This window comes from Podarcis melisellensis (assembly GCF_964234715.1).
Source record: "Podarcis melisellensis genome assembly, chromosome: 10".
Classification (NCBI taxonomy): domain Eukaryota; kingdom Metazoa; phylum Chordata; class Lepidosauria; order Squamata; family Lacertidae; genus Podarcis; species Podarcis melisellensis.
Genome location: NC_138542.1, coordinates 19558265 through 19580854, shown reverse-complemented (window position 1 = coordinate 19580854; position 22590 = coordinate 19558265). Strand labels below are relative to the sequence as shown.

General features: G+C 44.9%; 1 protein-coding gene across 13 annotated transcripts in view; it reads right to left on the bottom strand.

Moving 5' to 3' along the window:
* CADPS2 (calcium dependent secretion activator 2) overlaps window positions 1-22182 on the bottom strand; it is a 349563-nt gene extending 327381 nt beyond the window's left edge. For all 13 annotated transcript variants that reach the window (XM_081928821.1, XM_081928827.1, XM_081928826.1 and 10 more), the window contains exon 1: window positions 21665-22182. In XM_081928821.1, coding sequence (XP_081784947.1) covers window positions 21665-22024 — 360 coding nt within the window. In that variant the 5' untranslated portion in view covers window positions 22025-22182. The remainder of the gene's footprint in view (window positions 1-21664) is intronic.
* Window positions 22183-22590: the final 408 nt, after the last annotated feature.

Sequence of the window (22590 nt, the reverse complement as noted above, 5' to 3'; positions counted from 1 at the left end):
TACTTTGGCCACCTCATAAGAAGAGAAGACTCCCTGGAAAAGACCCTGATGTTGGGAAAGATGGAGGGCACAAGGAGAAGGGGACGACAGAGAACGAGATGGTTGGACAGTGTTCTCGCAGCTACCAACACGAATTTGACCAAACTGCGGGAGGCAGTGGAAGACAGGAGTGCCTGGCGTGCTCTGGTCCATGGGGTCACGAAGAGTCAGACACGACTAAACAACAACAACAACAACTTGGATTGTGCATATGGTGTCCAACCTTGCAATACATATTTCATGTGAAGCACATGAAAGCCATTTTTTCTCTGTTCTCTCTGATTTCTTATGGCCCATTCCCAACCATGCCACTTAAGCAGATGGGATCTAGAAGATTTAGTGTGCCTGCTCTACCGTATGTAGATACCTCCGAGCCAAAACAGAGGTGATAACTAACCCTGCACTGATCAATGCTTGCCCGAACAACCATTCCTTCCAAAAAAATAAATACCAGTGTTGTAGATTTCCTTTATTTACTGGCAACCCATCCTTCACCTTCTCCAACTAAGCAAAAGGGCATTTATACCAAGGTCATTTAAATTCATTTGTTATTAATCTGTCCCATCTCCTTTAATGAATTAACTATTCACCCAAAATTCTATTATTGGTCAATAAGCCCTAGCAACTAGGGGCCTACATAATTTTACCTTTCTCCAAGTTATGTATGTCCTTGGCATATGTCCTGAATGTGGTTTTCATTTTCTATTTAGGGTTGCCGTATTTCAAGAAGTGGAAATCTGGACCATAAAGTTGTGCTGTTTGGTTTTTGGCCAAAGCTGTTAAGCTTTCCCACCCCCGCCCCCCAGAAATTCACCAAAAAATTCAGCACTTCCGATATGGGCTGACATACGTCAGGGTTTTCCCGGGCACTTTAACCAGTTTCTGAAAATTCCACCCAGATGCAATTTTCGGCGAATGGATTCCAACTGTGTCCAGGAAATTCCAGACGTATGGCAGCCTTATTCCTATTGCATCTTACAACAGACATTTAGTGCCAGACCTCAGTTCTGCGGTTGCTTCTAATCTGTATTGCATTGGATACCCAACCATCCCTCTCTCTCCCCCTTGACATTACCACATCAATATTTACTTGCAAGAATTGCATATTAGAGTGTGAGAACTTGGCACAACAGCTGTCTAAATTAAATACATTGATATGTATTTGCTTGAAAACCTAATTGCTTAAAGCAAACATTTCAATCTCTTTCAACAGGGGAGAAGCAGCTATAAATACAGTGTTCGAAATACTTGGAACTGCCCAGCAGTCCTATCAATGTTAAAAAAAAAAGGACACAGAACATTTATATTCCAGATGTAAAAGTTTCCAAAAGCTAACCATTTAAGCACAAAGGGTATCTAAAAATTTGCAAGCAACTGAGTCCAATCTACCATAAAGCTAAAATTTGGCAGAGGTGGTTCGTGGTGTTAATGCCTTTTAATCCACACTTTGGAAAAAGGCTAGATAAGCTAGCTAATTATTTTAGAATTTCCCAAGAGTAATTTGAGGGCAGGTGTATCACATTCTAGATGGAAGTACTATGAATAACCACTGGAGATGAACCCAGACTTTTCAATAGTGAAAAAGAACCACCTCAGCTTAACATTTTCTAGGAGCTCTCAGCATCTTTAACAAACTACAGTTCCCAGAATTCTTTGTGGGAAGTAATAACTGTTAAGGTGGTATAAAAATACTTTAAGCACTGTTAGAAGCTCAGATATATAAGCTAATCACCAAATGGCACCTTAAACCTAGGTTACAGTCACCACAACAGAATGTTTAGGTGGCTTTTATTTTTGCAATGGTAGTTATTATTTTTCATTTCATTTCTAAAACACTTTAAAATATAAGAGAAAAATATTTGAGAAAGCAAATTAAGAAAGCAGTTTACAACAAATTAAAACATCTAACAAAACAATCCAGAATAAAACAAGTTCAAGCTTCAAGGAAAATAGTTCTGATCCTTCTCTAAGTGACATATTGCTTTCTTAAGTTGCGTCCAAATCATGCCAATCAAAATATTCTTCACTTGCGCTGGATTAAAGGTAAAGGTACCCCTGCCCGTACGGGCCAGTCGTGTCCGACTCTAGGGTTGTGTGCTCATCTCGCTCAAGAGACTGGGAGCCGGCGCCATCCAAAGACACTTCCGGGTCACGTGGCCAGCATGACGAAGCTGCAGCTAGCGAGCCAGCACCAGCGCCGCACACAGAAACGCCGTTTACCTTCCCGCTATAAAGCGGTACCTATTTATCTACTTGCACTTAGGGGTGCTTTCAAACTGCTAGGTGGGCAGGAGCTGGGACCGAACGACGGGAGCTCATCCCGCTGCGGGTATTCGAACCACCGGCCTTACGATCAGCAAGTCCTAGGCACTGAGGTTTTACCCACAGTGCCACCCGCATCCCTTGCGCTGGATTAGACATATCAAAGAAGCATTTCCGTTGTTAACATGTTGTAAACTTCATAAAGGGAAATCACGTTGACAAAAGTCGGGACTCCACAGTGCCATCTGGTGTCACAGAGTTATATCGCATATAAAGCACCTTTTCTTTACGAATGTATTTGAGTCCCTAGTCTGAGGGGCCAGTTCTTGCAAGCTCTTCTGTTTTCAGTCAGAATTGCTTTCAGGTGGAGTGCCTAGGATCTGTCGGAAATCTTTTAGCCTTGTCAGAGGAATGTGCCACTCTCCAGGCACCTGGCTTGATTTCCTTGTTGACCTCTCCGTCTGCGACTCCCGGCAGGATACAGGCGAGGTCTCTATCGGCGATCCTCCTCAAACGTGAGAAGAACACACCACTCTTCCCTCCTCCCTGCCTTCCCCAGGGAGGGGAAAGAGACAGACAGAAAAGTATTTACATGCCTTTATTTCTGTCTTTGCAGCAGTACAGAGAAACACGTCTGCACTCTCCATACACCAACAGCAGAGAAAGAGACTCCACCCCTGTACTTCCAGTACAGGTCAGATGACACTCTGAGCTAACACCCGGTGCTCAGTACAGCGAATAGACTGTCCCTTTGTTCCCACGGTACAGTCCCAAACATCAACATCCTGTTTGGCTTTCCAGCCAGCTGCAGCTCGCTGCTGCATTGCTCCTTTTTCGTAACAGGATCTCTGTCTCACAGCCTGAACATATAAACTCAACTGTCACACTGATCCTGATGGGCCTCACTGCAACATTACCTAGGAGTAAGCTCTACTCAATTCAATTGAACTTACTTCCAAGTAAACATATACAGGATTAGGCTGCATGGCACACTTTTGGGAGCTGTGGTCTGCATTATTTCCGTATGTATCAAATGTATTTGCAAGACTGGATACTGATGTTTAGCAATAAGATGCATCAATATTAAAACAGCAGACCTTGTATGCAGCTATTTCACCCTGATATTTACATGTTTTCTAGATTTGTACGTATTGGGTTTTTTTAAATTATTATTAAATTTCTATACCCCCCTTCCACTGAAGACACACGGTGATTTGCCATATAAAAACACACAAATGCACACCATAAGAAGAAACAAAAACAAAACCACACACACCAGGTGAAAGCATTCCTTTTTGTTTGTCCTTATAGTATGTATTTTTGTGTTTTTATATTGCCTGGTGCCTGGGGAGACCATTCAATCTCCCTCCAAAAGGGAAAAAAAAACCAGTTTTCAAGGGACTTGAAAACCTTTCACCTTCCATTCAATGATAGTTATGTCTGACCAACCTGGAGCTACAAATCTATTTCCATTGGGGTGCAACCGTTCAGATCAGCAAAGGCTGGATTGCAACCTTTAAGCAAAGCAACGCTGAAGAATTAGACAGCAGTTCTTTTCTTGATTTGATGTTCCATGGGCTTCTGTCACCTTGCAAAAATGTCAGATTCTGAACTCATTTCACAGTGTGTTTATGTACACGACCAGAATCTAATTTCCTTTAAGGAGAAGAATGCAGATGCAAACGAGTGGAGCTGTTGCCATTGCAAGACATACCAAGGCTACTGTATCCGACAATATTAATTTTTGAAGACCTGATGCATATTTTAGATCCCCAAAAAAGGTAGCTGCATAGCCATCTCATGATGTTGAGAAGCAACTCTTGGTCTCCTGCCATGAGACCTTTGAATCTGTAATTCAAAAATTAATGAAGGGTTGAAGAGATGGTAGACACCAGCTGAGCAGTCAACTGAGCATCAAGCAGCAAGACATATAATTGCCATGATTTGCCTAAAGCAAAGCGATTTACTTTCCCCCACCCTGTCTTCAATTAAAGCATCATGCCATTCATTCACCATATGAGCAGATCAAGCCGACACATTATTTGATTGGCGCTAGTCTAGTGCACTGGTTCAAAGAATGAGCTATGAGCCAGATTCAAAATCTCACTCCAAGCATAATATCAGTAAACAAATCTGTCCTAGGTCCTAAACACACTTACCTGAGATTAAGCCTCCCAAAATCAATGGGATTACTGCATACAAATTTGTAAAGGTAAAGGGACCCCTGACTGTTAGGTCCAGTCATGGCCGACTCTGGAGTTGCGGCGCTCATCTCGCTTTATTGGCCGAGGGAGCCGACAACAGCTTCCAGGTCATGTGGCCAGCATGACTAAGCTGCTTCTGGCGAACCAGAGCAGCGCACGGAAACGCCATTTACCTTCCCGCCATTTATCTACTTGCACTTTGATGTGCTTTCGAACTGCTAGGCTGGCAGGAGCAGGGACCGAGCAACGGGAGCTCACCCCTTCGTGAGGATTCGAACCGCCGACCTTCTGATCAGCAAGTCCTAGGCTCTGTGGTTTAACCCACAGCACCACCAGTGTCCCATACATATGTGTAGGACTGCAATAATCAATCAATCTTTATTACGCTCCAGAGACCTAACAAATCGTTACAATCGTTCTTGCAACCACCGATAAAAACTTCACCACTGCTAATGTGTCCAGTCTTCCAATAGGAACCTGACATAGTGAGCCTCTGATTTTCCCAGGAAAGGTACCAGCAAGGGTAATATCAGTTCAGCCCTGGCTTGCTCATATTTCGCACAGTGCAGCAAAATACATTTTATAAAATCGATGTCTTGAGCACACAAGCAAAATCTGTCCTGGTAGGGAACTACTCTCAACCTGCCATCTCAACCTGCAGAAGGAAAGACGTTTAGTCTGGCTTTGGTGAATAACCTTCAATAAGTTGGTACTGTCAAGTTTTTAATGTAAGGTGTTAACTTAAAGACATGCCCATATTGTACTCCTACTGCCAACAGACTACAGACTGCGTGTGATCGAGATCGCAAGCCACTGTGTGTATTATCCCATAATCTTTGCTTTAACGTCTTTAGGGCACCTTCATAACCCAGGTAATAAAGTTGGGGGGAACAATAACATTGTGGTAAGTGTTTCAGCAAGGCAATATACTGGTGAACAAAAGGTGGGAGACTTTGCGGCTTCCCAGGGGGTAGCTCAGCTGAACTGATACTTTACAGATACCTTTGCGAATTATAGGGACAGAACTACCTAAATTGTATAGAAATTTCTTTATGTATGCTACTACAGCAGCAAGAATTCTACTCACCCCAAAATTGAAAGAAGCAGAAGTCTCAGCAAATGAAGAATGGATACAAAAGCTTATGGAATATGCAGAAATGGCAAAACTCACCGGAAGAATAAGAAATCAAGAGAACAAACTTTTTGTAAAAGAATTGAAAAGGCTTGTTGAATATTTACGGATAAATTGCAAACAGATAAAAACATTGGCAGGATTATTGTAATCACCTGCAGTTTCATAAGAGTTTATATTTAAAGTAGATAATTAAATGAGCAAATTAAATGAATTTGGATATGCAGAGGATATTAAAAAGTAAATTTAAGGAACCGCAGAAAGAAGGGAAAGGAAATCAAACTTTGAAATGTTAAAACGATTATAAAATTAATGAAATGTATAAATTTGAAAAGTATAAATAAAAACTTTAAAAAAAAATTAAAAAGACACTTTGCGAATAATTTGCAGGCACCATGTTGCCTGCTTTGCTTGCTATCTCCCTCCTCCCTCTTCACTAATAAGAAATGAAAAGCCCTCACACAAACCCAGATTCACTGGTATCTTTCCACCTACCTCACAAGGTGGCTGTTAAAATAAAACTGAATAACCTCCATGTAAGCTGCCCAACTCGGTCCCAAAATGATGAACTTACTTTACTTTTCATACCTTTGCAGGCATCTACCAAGTCCATCTGGTATGCAGGCTGAGACCCTCCCTGCCCGTAGACTGTCTCACCAGAGTGGTGCAGGCTCTGGTTCTCTCCCGCTTGGACTACTGCAATACACACTACGTGGGGCTACCTTTGAAGGTGACCTGGAAACTGCAACTAATCCAGAATGCGGCAGCTAGACTGGTGACTGGGAGCGGCTGCTGAGACCGTATAACACCAGTCCTGAAAGACCTACATTGGCTCCCAGTACGTTTCCAAGCACAATTCAAAGTGTTGGTGCTGACCTTTAAAGCCCTAAACGGCCTCAGCCCAGCATCTCCACCCCCCATTGTTCAGCCCAGACACTGAGGTCCAGTACCGAGGGCCTTCTCCCCCCCCCGCCAGCCTCCAGATCAGGTCGGGGAATAGCGGGGTGGCGGCGCTCCACCTCCCCGCTATCCCCTGAGCTTGTGGGGCTGGCGATGGGGAGAAGCAAGCTTGCTTCTCCCCCCCCCCCACGCCAGCCTCCAGATCAGGTTGGGGAATAGCGGGGTGGCGGCACTGTGGCTCCCGGCTGTCCCGAGCTTGTGGGCTGCAGGCTACTGCCTGCAAGCCTTGTGAGCCCACGGGACCTCCTGCCTGGCTTGCAAGGCTTGCAGATAGCTGCCTGAAGCATGGAGAGCAAGAGGGGTCGGTGCGCACCGACCCCTCTCGCTCTCCATGCTTCAGCGAAAGCCTGCATTCGCCCCATAGGATGCACACACATTTCCCCTTCATTTTTGGAGGGGAAAAAGTGCGTCCTATAGGGCGAAAAATACGGTATATTTTATTAAACTTCAACATTTTTAGCATATACAGTCATAACACAGTGTCATCTTTTCTCTTATTTTTCTCAACTTCCCACCCCTTTTCCCATGGAGTTGTTTTTTCTCTCCTCCTGCTGCACCCCATTTTCTATCAAATCATAACCACAATATTATAATCTAATTACTTCTGTCACTCATACCTCAAATCCTGCTCACGAGTTCACCATACTATAATATTTCTTTAAATAGTCCCCCAAAAGTCATCCATTTTTCAACAAGACACTCATCATTAGATTTTCTTAATTTTGCTGTTAATTTTGCCAGTCCTGCAGAGTCCATTATCTTACTTATCCAATCTACTTTGGTGGAAACTTCTTCCTTTCATTTTTGCACATATAAAATCCTAGCTGCTGTTATTACATGCATAAATAACTTTTACATTTTGGGGGCAGTGGGGATTTCTGCCCCTATAATCCCTAACAGAAACCCTTTGGGCTTTTTTGATCTGCTCCTTTTGGGAAATGATACATGCGAGATAAAAAAAATATCTAAAATACCCTCACTTTCTTGCAAGTCCCACCAGAGATGAAAAAAAGATTCATCTACCCGTTTTCACTTCCAGCAAAGTCTCTTTGCTTCTTCACAACCATTATTTTAGAAAATGCAAGGTTATGTATGTAACTGGAAGCCTATTTTGCAAGATTCATAGGGTGGAGAACACTAGCTATTTCAGCTACATTCTCTAGTCACAAAAAACTAGGGATGCTACTCCTGTCAGTACACTTAAATCTTGCTAGTACAGGCAATATTATTCTCAAGAAAGCAAGTGTAACCATAATTATCCTTCTGTATTTTAAAAAGGAAATATATGGCATTGAATTGGAATTAAAGGGGGAAATCAAAACACCTTTCATGGCCAGCCAAAATATTTGATGTAACTCGCCTCATAATTATAAGACTAATTTGTTTTTGCCTCTGTTTTGGCTCTGTTCAAGAAAAATTAGATGGAGCAAATATTACCAAGTAGAGCCAAGATTGCTTGGCATACCACATTACATTTGCAACTGCTGTGTACCTGTTGTACAAGCTCAATAAACATTTAATTTAAAAAGCTTTCTTGGCATTGTGTAGGAACTGAGAAAACAGCAGCACCCCAAAGACCAGCTCTTCAGAGGCACGTAGGCTTGCAATACAGTATTGTCTTGAAGCTAGGCTGATGGGCTAGGCCTCAGATCCATTTTACTCTGAATTGAGGGGTGCATCAAATATTTTATACAATTTTCAGTGAACAAGGGACTGTAAAGAACGAAAGCTTTTGGAAGCCTAAACTAGGGATGTACTGAAAACTTGGGGACCTATAATTCAAGTTTCCTGAACCAGCTGCTGTAAATTCCCCTTGTGCTCTGTTAGCCTCTGACAACATCTTACTAATTTCTCTCAAACTGCACAAACAGAAACCCTAACGCTCCCCACCATGAGAAAGCAAACTCTATAAAGGCAGGTCACCTTTTAAAAAGTTACTTCTATTTGCAGAGTTTTTCCTCATGTATTCATCAAAAGATCAGAGGTAGAATTGATGTACTGACATCATGTATTATCTGGTTTTTCATTTATGAGTTGACAGTGGCCGAACAATTTCCAAACAGAAGCCTCCTTCTCAAATTCAAAATGTTTCAGAAGTAGCCAAACAGATACAACCATAATTTGTGTGTGGTAAAGATGTTTTATTGCACCCTTGTCATGCATATATAGGCAAGAGTGTAGAGGGTATACCAGAAAGTATATCAGATTCTTATTTTCTATGTAGGGCAGTGATGGCCAAACTTGGCCCTCCAGCTGTTTTGGGACTACAATTCCCATCATCCCTGACCACTGGTCCTGTTAGCTAGGGATGATGAGAGTTGTAGTCCCAAAACAATAGGAGGGCCAAGTTTGGCCATCACTGATCTAGGATGTCAAGAAGAGGGTCTCACCTAGCCCAAATCGGCTGGTTTTCTATATGCAGGGTTCCTGTTGTTTAATAAAAAGAACATGCCGTAATGTGAGCCCCTGCTTGCTGTTTGAAGCCATAAAAAAGGTAAAGGTAAAGGACCCCTGCATGGTCAAGTCCAGTCAAAGGCAACTATGGGGTTGTGGCACTCATCTCATCTTCAGGCCAAGGGAATCAGCGTTTGTCCACAGACAGCTTTCTGAGTCATGTCGCCAGGATGACTAAACCACTTCTGGCGCAATGCGACACCATGATGTGGATGGCGCTGTGGTCTAAACCACTGAGCCTCTTAGGCTTGCAGATCAGGTTGGCGGTTCGAATGCCCGCAATGGGGTGAGCTCCTGTTGCTCTGTCCCAGCTCCTGCCAACCTAGCAGTTTGAAAGCACACCAGTGCAAGTAGATAAATAGGTACCACTGTGGTGGGAAGGTAAACAGCGTTTCCATGCACTCTGGCTTCCATCACGGTCTGCGGACAAACGCCGACTCCCTTGGCCTGAAAGCGAGATGAGCGCCGCAACCCCATAGTCACCTTTGACTGGACTTAACCGTCCAGGGGTCCTTTACCTTACCTTGAAGTCATAGTACACAGACACAAGTTTACATCCTCATCTCCTAGTGAGAGCTAGGCCTCTATCACTGGCAGAGAGACAAGAGGTTCTTCTCTCTGTGTTCACAGTTGAATAAGTAACTCCTAGAATTAAGCTGAACACAACAAGCCATATGTTCTTTCAGTATCCAATTTACTCTGTATATAAGAGAAATTCCTCACACATTACCCACAATGCTCTGGGGCTCTTCTATGCTTCACAGGTGCTCCTTGGCTCTGTGGAGAAATTATGAATTCCTTCTCTCAGCCACACAGAGGCTGCCTCCTTCACATCACACTAAACTATGGTATTCAGCATAAGGATGTCCCAAGATATAAACACCCTGCACTTAAGAACTCTGCCTCTTGTACTATCTAAGGAACTATAACTTGTAAGTTGCTAATTTGCTGATGGAAGGCTGAATGCTATGCTACTTAGTGGAAACACACTGCCTTAAATTCCTTTGTAGATTAGCTTGTTCATTGAAACACCATTCCCTGACCTCTTTCAGTTACTCATAATACAATGTTGCTCAACAAAAAGGATGAGATGGCAGAAAGATTTAATGTCCCAATGGAAGAGCATACGATCATTTTGTCACAATACATAAATTTTCAAATTATCTCAATTGTATTTGCAGACTGTTAAAAAAAACCACCCTGGAAATTGTCAGATAGTAGTAGTTAAGTCAGTCAAAACACAAATTATTCAACCTATGAGGCAACACTTATATCAAAACTGCTTTCGCATTTATTAGCAGGCGTGTTCCCAAATGGTTGTAACTGGAGCTGACCTCATTTTGCATCTGATGGGAGGAAATGGAATAAACGCTCATCACATTTAGAAACAATTAGAATTCATTAACGAAACTCGGCTCATAAAATTAAGTGTTGTGGTCCCATGAAAGGGATTCTGTAAGCTCTCCAAAATAATATAAGCAGAGCAACTATCCCTTCAGAGATGCGCTTTATTTCAAACTGAGGATTTGTTTGAAATGTGTTGGTTCCATCGCTCTCCCTAATGAATATTCCACAAAAGAAAAAGCAGTTAATTGTGTCAGATAAGATAGGAAGGCCAGAGAGAGTATTGGGTGATGACTTTAAGTTGAGCTTTGGGCTGTTTACATTTCCCATCTCTTTGCAAAAGGGAATGTGCATTGCAGAAGATTCAGAGGGGTTACTCATTTGATGCCATGTGGAAGAACCAATCTGTTCTACACTCCAACAACTCTTTGAAGGGAAGAGACACTCCGTTCACGATCCAGCCGCCATGTTCCTATCATCCATGCACTGAGGAGGAGGAAGTCTATAGGGACTAGTAGTACATGCATGAATTCCCCATTCATCCAATGTGGAGATCTGCACAATCGGGGTTCCAATTAATGGGGAAGCTTGTTCACATACAACTAGGGATCAGCAATTCTGGTTTTCAACATTGCAATGTATAATAATAATAATAATAATAATTTAATTATTTATACCCCGCCCATCTGGCTGGGTCTTCCCAGCCACCCTGGGCAGCTTCCAACAAAGTATTAAAATACAGTGGTCTCTTAAACATTAAAAGCTTCCCTAAACAGGGCTGCCTTCAGATGTCTTCTAAAAGTCTGGTAGTTTTTCTTCTCTTTGACATCTGGTGGGAGGGCGTTCCACAGGGCAGGTGCCACTACTGAGATGGCCCTCTCCCTGGTTCCCTGCTACTTGGCTTCTCACATTGAGGGAACCGCCAGAAGGCCCTCGGCGCTGAACCTCAGTGTCCGGGCAGAACGATGGGGGTGGAGACGCTCCTTCAGGTATACTGGACCGAGGCCATGTAGGGTTTTTTAAAGGTCAGCACCAACACTTTGAATTGTGCTCGGAAATGTATAACCAGCTAAACCTCACCATATACTAATACATCACAATGTCTGAAATAAGGATGGAGCTATGTAGAGGCATTGGCAATTTCACAGTCTTTACAACATTGTGATTTTTGCATAGCACACACACAGACACACAAATCAGGGTTGAAACGAATATCACGACATGAACTTCAAATGTACGTGCTTGTCTGAATGTGCATATACAGCTTCTGTTTACAACCCATGGCAACCATTTTGTGTTGGCACCCACAGCAGCTTTAGCAAAACATGAGTTCTAGCATCTAACTTAATGTTGTTGTTTTGGTTTTAAAAAGTAGTTATCTGTACTCATATTGATAGAAGTATCATGGGTGCCAGCTCAAAATGGCTGCCATGAGCATCAAAAAAGGGTGCAAGTACGCCATATCAGTGAGTACTGTCCCCCTCCCCCCCCATAAAAACCCTGGATTTGTGGGTCTATGAACACACACAATTTGGATTGTTTATACTTCCAACAGTTGATACAGAACCAGTAGTACCATATCAAGCATTGGGCCTGTGGGCCTTGTTCATCTCCTCATCCTCAGGCTCCTATTTCTAATTCCCCAAAATTAAAAATGGCACTGATTCAGAAAAATCTCACCAGCCTTTGAACTAGAATCTGGCTTTTTGGGCAACAGGGTTACATGCCAGAACAGAGAAAGTGAAAGAACAATTGCTTTTCAGTCATTTCTGCATTTTATAGTTGGCCTTTTACAATGAACTTACAGAGCATGTATCTGCACTTTCTGATATGAAGCTTGTCATAGTTTAAAAAAGCACAACTCTTTTTTATACTGCTAGAAGTTGTAACAGTTGCACACCAAGTTGTAACAAACTCCCTATAAACATACACATGCAAGCTGATGTTTCATTTTGTTGTTAAATGCATGCCACAAATAACTTCCCACCATACATAAACTCAAGAAACCTTTCCAAGAATCATTATTATTACTATTATTATTTTAAGAAGTTTAAATAAAAAACTCCTGCCACCAGCAAACCTCTGGAGCCACTGGATGATCTGCTGTGGGGGCCGGGAATCTTCACAAACATATTCTAAGTGCTCAAAGAGAAAAGTCACTCTAAGTTTGAAGGGCCAACTTTTGCACACATAAAAAAAATGAGAAGCCAGTTTTATTGACAAAGGGGGGGGGCTATAGACAGAGGGACACTCTATGGTGTTGATAAGCAAGGGCAGTGAAATTCACACCTAACAAGTCAAAAAGGGCACATGCACCTCCACGGAACTTAACATACGTAGCACATACACGGTCCAATGTTGACTACATCAGGCACATGGTGGAGCGTATGGTCACATACCACATAAACAGTTTCCTTGCTTGTGGAGAGTACAAACCAGCACACAGAACTGGTGCATTTCATATGTGGATCTGCTCCTGTTCAGGATCCCTGCTTCAGATATGGACAACCAGCATTCGAAATTCACCAGGTGCATTTTGCCCCTGGTTATCAGCCACTTGGGACGTGGGTGGCGCTGTGGGTTAAACCACAGAGCCTAGGACTTGCCGGTCAGAAGGTCGGCGGTTCGAATCCCCATGACGGGGTGAGCTCCCATTGCTCTGTCCCTGCTCCTGCCAACCTAGAGATCGAAAGCACGTCAAAGTGCAAGTAGATAAATAGGTACCACTCTGGTGGGAAGGTAAACGGTGTTTCTGTGTGCTGCTCTGGTTCGCCAGAAGTGGCTTAGTCATGCTGGCCACATGACCCGGAAGCTGTATGCCGGCTCCCTCGGCTAATAAAGCGAGATGAGCGCTGCAACCCCAGAGTTGGCCACGACTGGACCTAACAGTCAGGGGTTCCTTTACCTTTACCTTTACCAGCCACTTGTGACCAATAAAGATGCCCAGGTGCCAGGATGGTGCCTGACGTCTCCACCATATGGAGGTGCATGCCTGGGGAATCCTTGGGTCTTACTTGTTTTCACACACTAGCAACACATCCTGTAGAATTCTACCTGTGACATTATATCTGCACAATCGGAACTAATTTCAGGAACCAAAAAGCCATGTTGGAAAACACGACTTTTGAGCCGTCTGGCCGCAAAATGGCAACCAGACATTCTGTAGCCTTGGTTTAAAGGAGCCACTTAGTGCCTGGATTATTATATATCTGAGTTTCTAACACGGCCAACAATGATCCCATCAAGCATGAAAAGGCTATCACCGCATCCGTTAACAGCCTGTGTCAAGCAACGGGAGACAATCCCCGGGAGAATTCCCTGGGGAAAGTCATTTTCAGTAGCATAAAAATAGCAGCACACCTCGCAAGATACTGGAGGCTGCAAATGCTACATGTTGAGCAAGTGTGAATGAGCAGGCAGAAGTAGCCAGTTATTAATCGTTAGCAGCAACATAAAACGGAAAAAACACTGGGGAGCGGCAAATCACCCCTTGGAAAGTTAGGTCCTTTAAAAAAAGAAGCAGCACAATTGTCAGAAGGTTGAACTCTGAAAATTTATTGCATAGGCCCGCGACTCCAATCACTCTTGTTTTTCAAAGAGCGACCTTAATAACTTGTTTGAACATGACAGTAATCTATTGAACAGAATACACAGAATACACAGGAACTAAGTACAGAAGATGTGCTATCTTTTGAGGGACCAAGTGCATGTGAAATCCACACAACGTCTGCACTGGTATCAGCCTGTGAAGGTTAGCTGCTCATTTGTCCTGAAGAGGGAACTGGTGGAGAAAATGGGCAGGCATGCCAGATGGCCTTCACTCAACAGTCAATCAAGAGCCATGCCAATGCAGAATTTTCAAATGCACCATTATTTTAGTGTTCGAAATTAGCCTGGTGCCAGGCACAGTGGGTATCATGGCCGAGTGGCTATCGGCCACTCGCAACCAAGTGAAGATGCCTGGGCGCTAGGATGGTGCTTGAGATCTCCACTATCTGGAGGTGAATGCCTGAGGATCCTTGTGTGAGAGAGCCAGTTTGGTGTTAAGAGCAGTAGACTCGTAATCTGGGGAACCGGGTTCGCATCTCCGCTCCTCCACATGCAGCTGCTGGGTGACCTTGGGCTAGTCACACTTCTTGAAGTCTCTCAGCCCCACTCACCTCACAGAGTGTTTGTTGTGGGGGAGGAAGGGAAAGGAGAATGTTAGCTGCTTTGAGACTCCCGCATGTAGTGATAAAGGGGGATGTCAAACCCAAACTCTTCTTCTTCTTGGATCCTGACTGTTTTCACATACTCATACCACATCCTGTAGAACTCTATTTCTTAGATTAGTTATATTTTATCTGCACAATCGGAATGAATTTTAAGAAGCAAAAAGCTTTTTCTGTGCTGCCTGAACAGGAGCAGCCGCCATTAGGAAAAAGAGGTTGGAATAGTCCCTGGAGCAAGTGACTTTTCTTCTTTAAGTTCTCAAAGCTCTTAAGCTAGGTCAAGGTTGTCATCTGAACTAGCCAGATGTTTAACTGAGAATCAATCACAATCAGTGCATCATTTGAAAAATAAGACTTTAGAGCCGTCTTGCCCCAAAATGGAAACTAGACATTCCATTTTGGTGATTGCAAACTTGGTTTATGGAGCTATTTGGCACTAGCTTATACAGGGTGTTTGAAAAGTAACTGTACACCTACTATAAATGCACTCTCCGTAGATGCATAGTTACTTTTTGAACCCCCTGTATATCAGAGTTTCTAACATAGTTTCGACTTACAGAGAGAAATTGCCACAAGCTCAGGCCTAAACTCTCCACATGGAAAACTGTACGACTCTGACTTTGAGGTACATATTAGGCATGTGGAGAGGGGAAAGAGAAGAGACAGATTGCTGTAGAGAAAGGGCCAGGACATAGGGAGAGACTTATCATAGGATGAGTTATCTATTTTACCATCCAAGGAGTTATTTGTCTCAGTCACATCTCACTTCCACCACTAAACATTGAAGTACAACTGTAGGAAGTTTCCTACAGTGTAGATATTCTGATGGAATGCCATGTTTTGACCAAACTATATATATATTACAGGAACCTCCACAGACATAGCACTTGTTTTTAGAAGTCTGAGGTGAGTTTCTTATTGCTTGTAGGACATAACTCACATTATGGTAAATCACCGACACAACGCATGGAGAAATCAATTAGCAAAACCTGCACACAGTCTAGTGCACAGCAGGAATGGAAAACTTTATCTGAGGTCACTGTGCCTTAATTTTAATCATAGTCCATCTACGTTTGTAATTGCATTTGCAATCTATTTTGTTCCGAATCTGAATATGCTTTAAACCATTTATGTTCAGTTTTGCAGCTTTAGAATTCCCCAAGGCCGAAATCTGAATAGTGGGTAGCTTTTACCCTTAAACAGTAAGGAAAAGTAAGACTGCCAGAGTTGCTTAGTAATAACTGTTACACACACCGGTATAGGGAATGCTCCATTAACCCTGCCACGCCATTCCCTGGGGGTTGGAGGAAACAGAACAGGGCAAGCGGACCTCTGCATGGGAGCCATGCTGATCCAAATGACTTGTGATTTGTGGTGCAGAATCCGAAAGAGCCCACCACATCTGAGCTGATTGGTCCCCTGCAGTTATCTCCCAATTCTGGGACACAGACGTCTAAGGAAGTCAGATTAGCCTCAACTAGGGCCAGGGCCTTTTCAACACTGGCTCCGGCCTGGTGGAACACTCTGCCTCATGAGACCAGGGCCCTGCAGGATCTGATTTATTTCCACAGGACCTGTAAGACAGTTGTTCCGCCTGGCCTTTGGCTTGGAATCAACTTGATCCCCTCCCCCTCTTTCCTTTTTTCTCTTTCTGTGATGGAACTCCGATTTGGGGACTTCCCTGGCTTTTTTCTGGGCCACGTAGCACCAGTCTGGATAGCTGGCCTTGAAGACTTGATCCCCCAAAAAGTTTTTGATTTGAGTTCCTACTGACATGAGGCTGCATTTTAGTGTTTTAATGTCGTATTTTAATCTTGTTTTTAAGTTGTATTTCAATCAATTGTTTTTATACCGGGTGTTAGCCGCCCTGAGCCCAGTCTTGGCTGGGGAGGGCAGGGTATAAATATTATTATTATTATTATTATTATTATTATTATTATTATTATTATTAGGAATGAAAGGGAGGCACATGAAGAAATGATGGAGATGACACAAATGGACAAGCTCAAAGTAGTGACAAATGAAGAGCAAGAAAAATATGACAGATGGGGTTGCTGTGCATCAAGAACAAAGACAACAAATCATCTGCTGTGAGAAGGTATTGGGAAGATACCTTGCAAAAGAACTCAGTGTGCCTCGTTTCATTCCAAGACAGGCATCAGTCTTCCAGCTCTCTTCTACATATTTCTTTTAAAAGGTTAACATCCTTTAGGATCTGGAGGTCTGAAGATCTCGTTTTTATTAACCAACTCCTAGATCTGCTGGTTTCTAGCTGCACAAACACATGCAGGAATATTTTTGCAGACAAAACCCCCCACTAATGCAGGACTCAATAATTAAGCAGTTTGAGGAATGCCAGAGAATTCAATGAAATTCGGAAAAGAAAAGGAAACTTCAGTAGCCCCTGCAATTTATACTCGGGGGTACAAAAAGAGAACAGCAATTATTTACTAATCTAGAACACAGAAAATCAATACCAATAGGCTTTGCCCTTACAAAACAGGTTTGTGAAGTCTTCAGTTTCTCTGTGCTACAGTACGGTACCATTCATTGTTGGGTCCATTTAGCATTGTTTGCCTAAATAAAGCCATGTGCTTTAGTCATTCTCAAACAGTTGGATTCCAGTAGACCTACAGAATTATTATTTTTTAAGCACACTTAAATGAAGCTGTAATTGGAACAAGTGAAACATTCCAATTGCTACCAAAGAAACAGGAAAGGTTTCAAAGAATTTCTCAAAATCAACATCTCTCAGTACTAGCATTTAAGCAAGATTGATGATCACATCTACGGGTTTCTGTTGCAGACACAATTCCACTGCAATATAGAAATTAATGTCCCCCTGCCAAATGTACACAAATGCCCGAAGCAAATGAAACTCAGGTCCATTAATTACAGTATACAGGAGCCATCACTTCTGAGCAACGATTACAGGTAGCATTTAATTCAGGATAAGATGTCAAATGTTTTTCACCCAATACCCTTCCTTTAGTCTGCTCTTCAGAGGCCAATTCTACCACAATTATTATTATTGTTTTATTACTTATACCCCACCCATCTGGCTGGGTTGTCTTCATCAAGCTATGTTGTCCACTGACCTTACAGTTTTTCCACATTGTTCTCCCACCCTCAGTAAGCACATTAATTGTCACAAAATCAAGAGGAGTGTATTGGTGGGGCAGAAAATAAAAATGACTACTTATCAAGGTAGTCACTTTGAGGTATAATTTGGGAAACTCCAGTCAAAGCAGAAAAGAGTCCCCCATTACACCGCTGACATACAGTAATCAACAACAACAATCTTTATTACGGTCCAGAGACCCAACAAATCGTTACAAAGCAATACACAATTCAGACAGCCTACCTCCAGGTTAAACAAGCATTTTGTTCAGAATATAGGGATCATTGGTTCTTGCAACCACCGATAAAAACTTTGCCACTGCTAATGTTCTAGCATTTATCCGGTCTTCCAATAGGAACCTGACATAGTGAGCCTCTGATTTTCCCGGGAAAGGTACCAGCAAGGGTAGTATCAGTTCAGCCCTGGCTTGCTCATATTTTGCACAGTGCAACAAAATATGTTTTATGGAATCAATGTCTTGAGCACACGAGCAAAGTCTGTCCTGGTAGGGAACTCCTCTCAACCTGCCATCCAACACTGCAGAAGGAAAGACGTTTAGTCTGGCTTTGGTGAATAACCTTCAATAAGTTGGTACAGTAATCACAAGAGTCACAACAAGGTACTTTCATAACTCTTGGTAGCAGCACACCAGACTTTCAAGAGAATAACACCACATTGCCCCAAGTAATAAAGCCTCGAATGACAATTTAGTAGGTGTTATGGAGAAAAATACCATTAAGTGGCTCCCTCCAAACCAAGGTTTTCTCTTCATGGGCACCATTTTAGACTATGATGGAGGAATTAATGTGGGAAATGCTATGCCAGGACTGAAAATACTTCTGAACTTCTCCTGATACCTCCAGGAGCTGGCAAGAATCTAGTTGCCTTCGACCGAGAAAGACTATTGGTCCATCAAGCACAGCATTTTGCCCACTCAACAAACACACACCTCACTCTATGCTGATTACACTAACTGGAAGCAGCTCTCTGAAGATGCAAATAAGAGTCTTTTGCAGCCTTATCCGGAGAGGCCAAGGTTTGAACCCGAGAACTCATTCTGTATACAAAATACCGTATTTTTTGTCCCATAGGACGCTCCATCCCATAGGACGCACCTAGTTTTTTTGGGGGGGAAATAAAGGAAAAAATTTTTTTCCTTTATTTCCCCCCCAAAAGCAGGTCGGGGAAAACAAACCAGGTCGAGGAACAGCGGGATGGCGGCGCTGCGCCTCCCTGCTGTCCCCCCAGCTTGTGGGGCTGGCCGATGTCTGCCCTGCGGGGGGGGGGGGTGTGCTCTGCTTCAGGGTGCTCTGCCCGCCGGGCGGCAGGCTGCTATCTGCAGCGTGGGGAGCCCTGCGGGGAACTCCTGCAGGGCTCCCCACACTGTGGATGTATGCCCGGCGTGAGGGGCGCTCTGCTTTCAGGGCCCCCGACGCTCCAGGAAGCAGGCTGCTATACGCAGCCTAGACATCCTTGCGGGATCTCCCGCAGGGCTGCCTAGGCTGTGGATGTCTTCATTGAAGCCTGGAGAGCGAGAGGGGTCGGTGCGCACCGACCCCTCTCGCTCTCCAAGCTTCAGTGAAAGCCTGTATTCGCCCCATAGGATGCACCCAGATTTCCCCTTCATTTTTGGAGGGGGGAAAGTGCGTCCTATAGGGTGAAAAATACGGTATGTGGTCTCTCGTTAACACCCAGCAGTTCCCCTAACAGCCTGCTCACAGATCTTTCCAGAGAAGGTGTTCAGATTGGACATGAAATTTTCATCAGCTCATCAAATCTGTGGTCTAAAAGCATTCACCTGAAGGCTAATCTCACACAGAGATCTGGCCCTAAAAAAGAACTGGGGTCCAATTTAACTCAAGGAAATGGAGCTGAAGAGGAGGATGAGGAGAAAGATGAACCTATGTTAGGGATAGGAAGCCCTGTACTCATGCAATGCACCATTCAAAAGTTATTGTTTATGTTCAGGGACAGCATAAAATAAAAGACCTTTCAAGGAAGTCAGTCCCACTCCCTTTTGCAACTAAAGGATGCTACATTTGAAGAAGCTCATGCCTAAATAATGCTTGGCTAGTCAGATACAATTCTGTTCCATTTTATTGGAGTGTCAATAGCTTCATTTCATTGGGCGACGGTCTCTTAACACACAGTTGCACAGGGGACCCAAGCAAAATGGATACAGTATCTTGTTGCCTGAAGCAATTTCGACTCTATTATTTCCCCTAAGCATCTGGCTTTCAATCACCTGCTTTCCAAAGGAAACCATGTATCACCTTCAAGAGGCACAGAGAGAGACGCTTAAGTAGAAGGAAAACAATGCCGGTCTCGGCAACTGGAGATAATACTGTGCCCATATTATAACAAAGTATCAGCTGACGGGAGTTGTTGCAACTTGGTGAAGCTGTTATAATAAAGGCACATAAATCCCTTAGGCTGCCACTGAATAAATAACTTGCTCAAGAGTAAGCCCTACTGAATTCAAGCAGCACCAATCCACCCGGTCCCCCAATGTTCAACCCTTCCAGTGTAATATCTCCAAATTTTGTTCTGTGCTAGCCTAACCTCTAACTGCAATCCTATACATGTCTTAGGATGTCATCCCCATTCAATTCTCTGGGACTGCCTCCTAGGTAAGTGGGTACAGGACTGCAAATGTAAAGACTGCAGTCCAAAAAATACTTATTAGGAACTGTGCCCCACTAAACACAGCGGGATGGGGGACAATAGCTCAAATCACACGCTTTGCAGGCAGAACAGAAGGTCCTCGCTTCCTTCCCTGGCATGGCGTAACCAGGAAAGGCTTGAGAGCCACTGACTGCCTGTGTCAACAATACCAACGGTATGCGTCTGGCTATAAAGCAGATTCCGATGTTTCTATATCCCGCATTTAATTGCACGAGGATTACGCTGCAGGGAGCGTTTCCTTCCGGCTTTCCGGCTCCACAGAGAGCAGCAGAGTTGACGTTTCTTGAGGAATCCGCGTTAAGCGACCGCCGAGACTTGACCCCACCAACCCAGCCGTCTGTCTGCGCGCCTGCCCGGGAGCTGCGTGCGCTCGGAGAGCTGCTTCCCAACCCCCCTTCCCGGCTCCCGAAAACTAGGAAAGAGCGGCTCAACCTGTTGCAGCAAAGGAAGAGCGGCAACGCCATCCAACAGGCAGCAGCTGCGCGCACAGGCATTTCTCAGCACACAGGGGAAGAGTTTACTTCCCGGTCTCTGCGCCGTGTGACCCACTGACACAAAACATACTGCAGCCAGAAAGAAAAGGAGGGAGGAGCTCTATCTACTGAAAGACCAGGTGGAAGAACCGAGAAGATCCTGCGACCCACTGTGAATCTCTTCTCCCCCTCAACGACTCTCAGACATGGACGTGGGCAGGGGCAGGGGGAGAGGGGGCAGCTGCCCCTCTAATCAAGTAAATAAATTTTAAAAAATAACTAAAAGTAGAAATTGCAGACAATTTTTGACAGATTTTTCTGAGCACTTGAGGTCAAAAAGAAAGTAATTTAAAACAACTGTTGGTGAGACGTTGCATTGGGAGTCTGCTAGACAGAGGATGGTGACAGGTGAGTGTCCTGCACTCCCCCCCCCCACACACACATAAAGCCTGAGTAATTGACCCCCGCGACAGAAATCCTGGCTCCCAGAACCCACAAGTTATTGGGAACCGCTTCGGTGCGTGGAGATCTTCCGGGCACGCATTGCAATGCAGGCGATTTGCAAGCAGAGGCTCGCGCTACCAGTTGCATGCGATGCCTGCAGTTTCCTGCTCGGGAGGCTGAAAGTGGGAGGGGAAAGTGGCTGGGAAGGGAAAGTGCTCCCGCCCGCCGGACCTCCCCCCCCCCCCCCAGCCAAACCATCCGCCGCTCAGAAGGGGCGGAATGGGAAGCATCGGCGCGTCCAGTCCGGCTGGCGCTGCGCTCCCGGCGCGCCTCACCTTCTGCTGCCGCCGGGCCATGTCGGTGGGCTGCTTGGCGTTGAACGGGTAGGCGATGCAGCGCACGATGAAGGCGTACAGCTGCAGCCGGAGCCGCTTCTCGCTCTCCTCCTTCTGTAGCCGCTCTTGCTCTTCCCTGCCTTCGCTGCGCACCGAAGGGCTGGGGCTCGCCGGGCGCCCAGACGCGCCACCACTGCCGCCGTCTCCAACGCCGCGGTTCCCCGGGCGCCCGGGCTCTCGGTGCGCGGCAGGGAGGGTGCGCGGGGAGCTGGCCGCCGCCGCCGCCACCACCAGCACCTCCCGCCGGTCTTCGTCCAGCACCTCGTCCGACTCCTCTTCGCTAGACGACGGGTCCAGCATAATGGTGCCCTCCCGCTCCCCGCGGCCGTCTGGAGGCGAGAAAGAGCGCCGCGCGCAAAGGCGCCTGCAGCTGCCCGACCAGCGCGCACCTTTCCGGACACGTCGAGCTTCCACGCCCGACTATTTCCTACCAGCGAGCCGCCGGCGGCAGCCGTGAGAAAGAGAAAGAGAGAGAGGAGGAGAGGCGGAGTTTGGGGGGAAAGGGGTCGAGCTTGGGCGCTGTTTTCCACCGGGGATCCTATCAGAGCCCGCGCTGGCCTGTCACTTCTCCGACCGCGGCTCCGCCTCGCCGACAGCCGCGGCGCCGAGACGCACAGGTGGGAAACCTGTAGCGCCCACAACAAGCAACACGTGGAACAGAAGGCGAAAGGCGCGCCGCGCCAGGCCGGACGAGCGAGCCGAGCCAAAGACCCTTTCTCTTTCTCAGTGAGCAGGATCAGCCACGAGCTTTCGGTGCTGCCGGGCCCTGCAGTTGCCCAACCTTGCTGCCTTTCTAACCCAGCAGCTTTATACAGTGGTACCTCGGGTTAAGTACTTAATTCGTTCCGGAGGTCCGTTCTGAACTG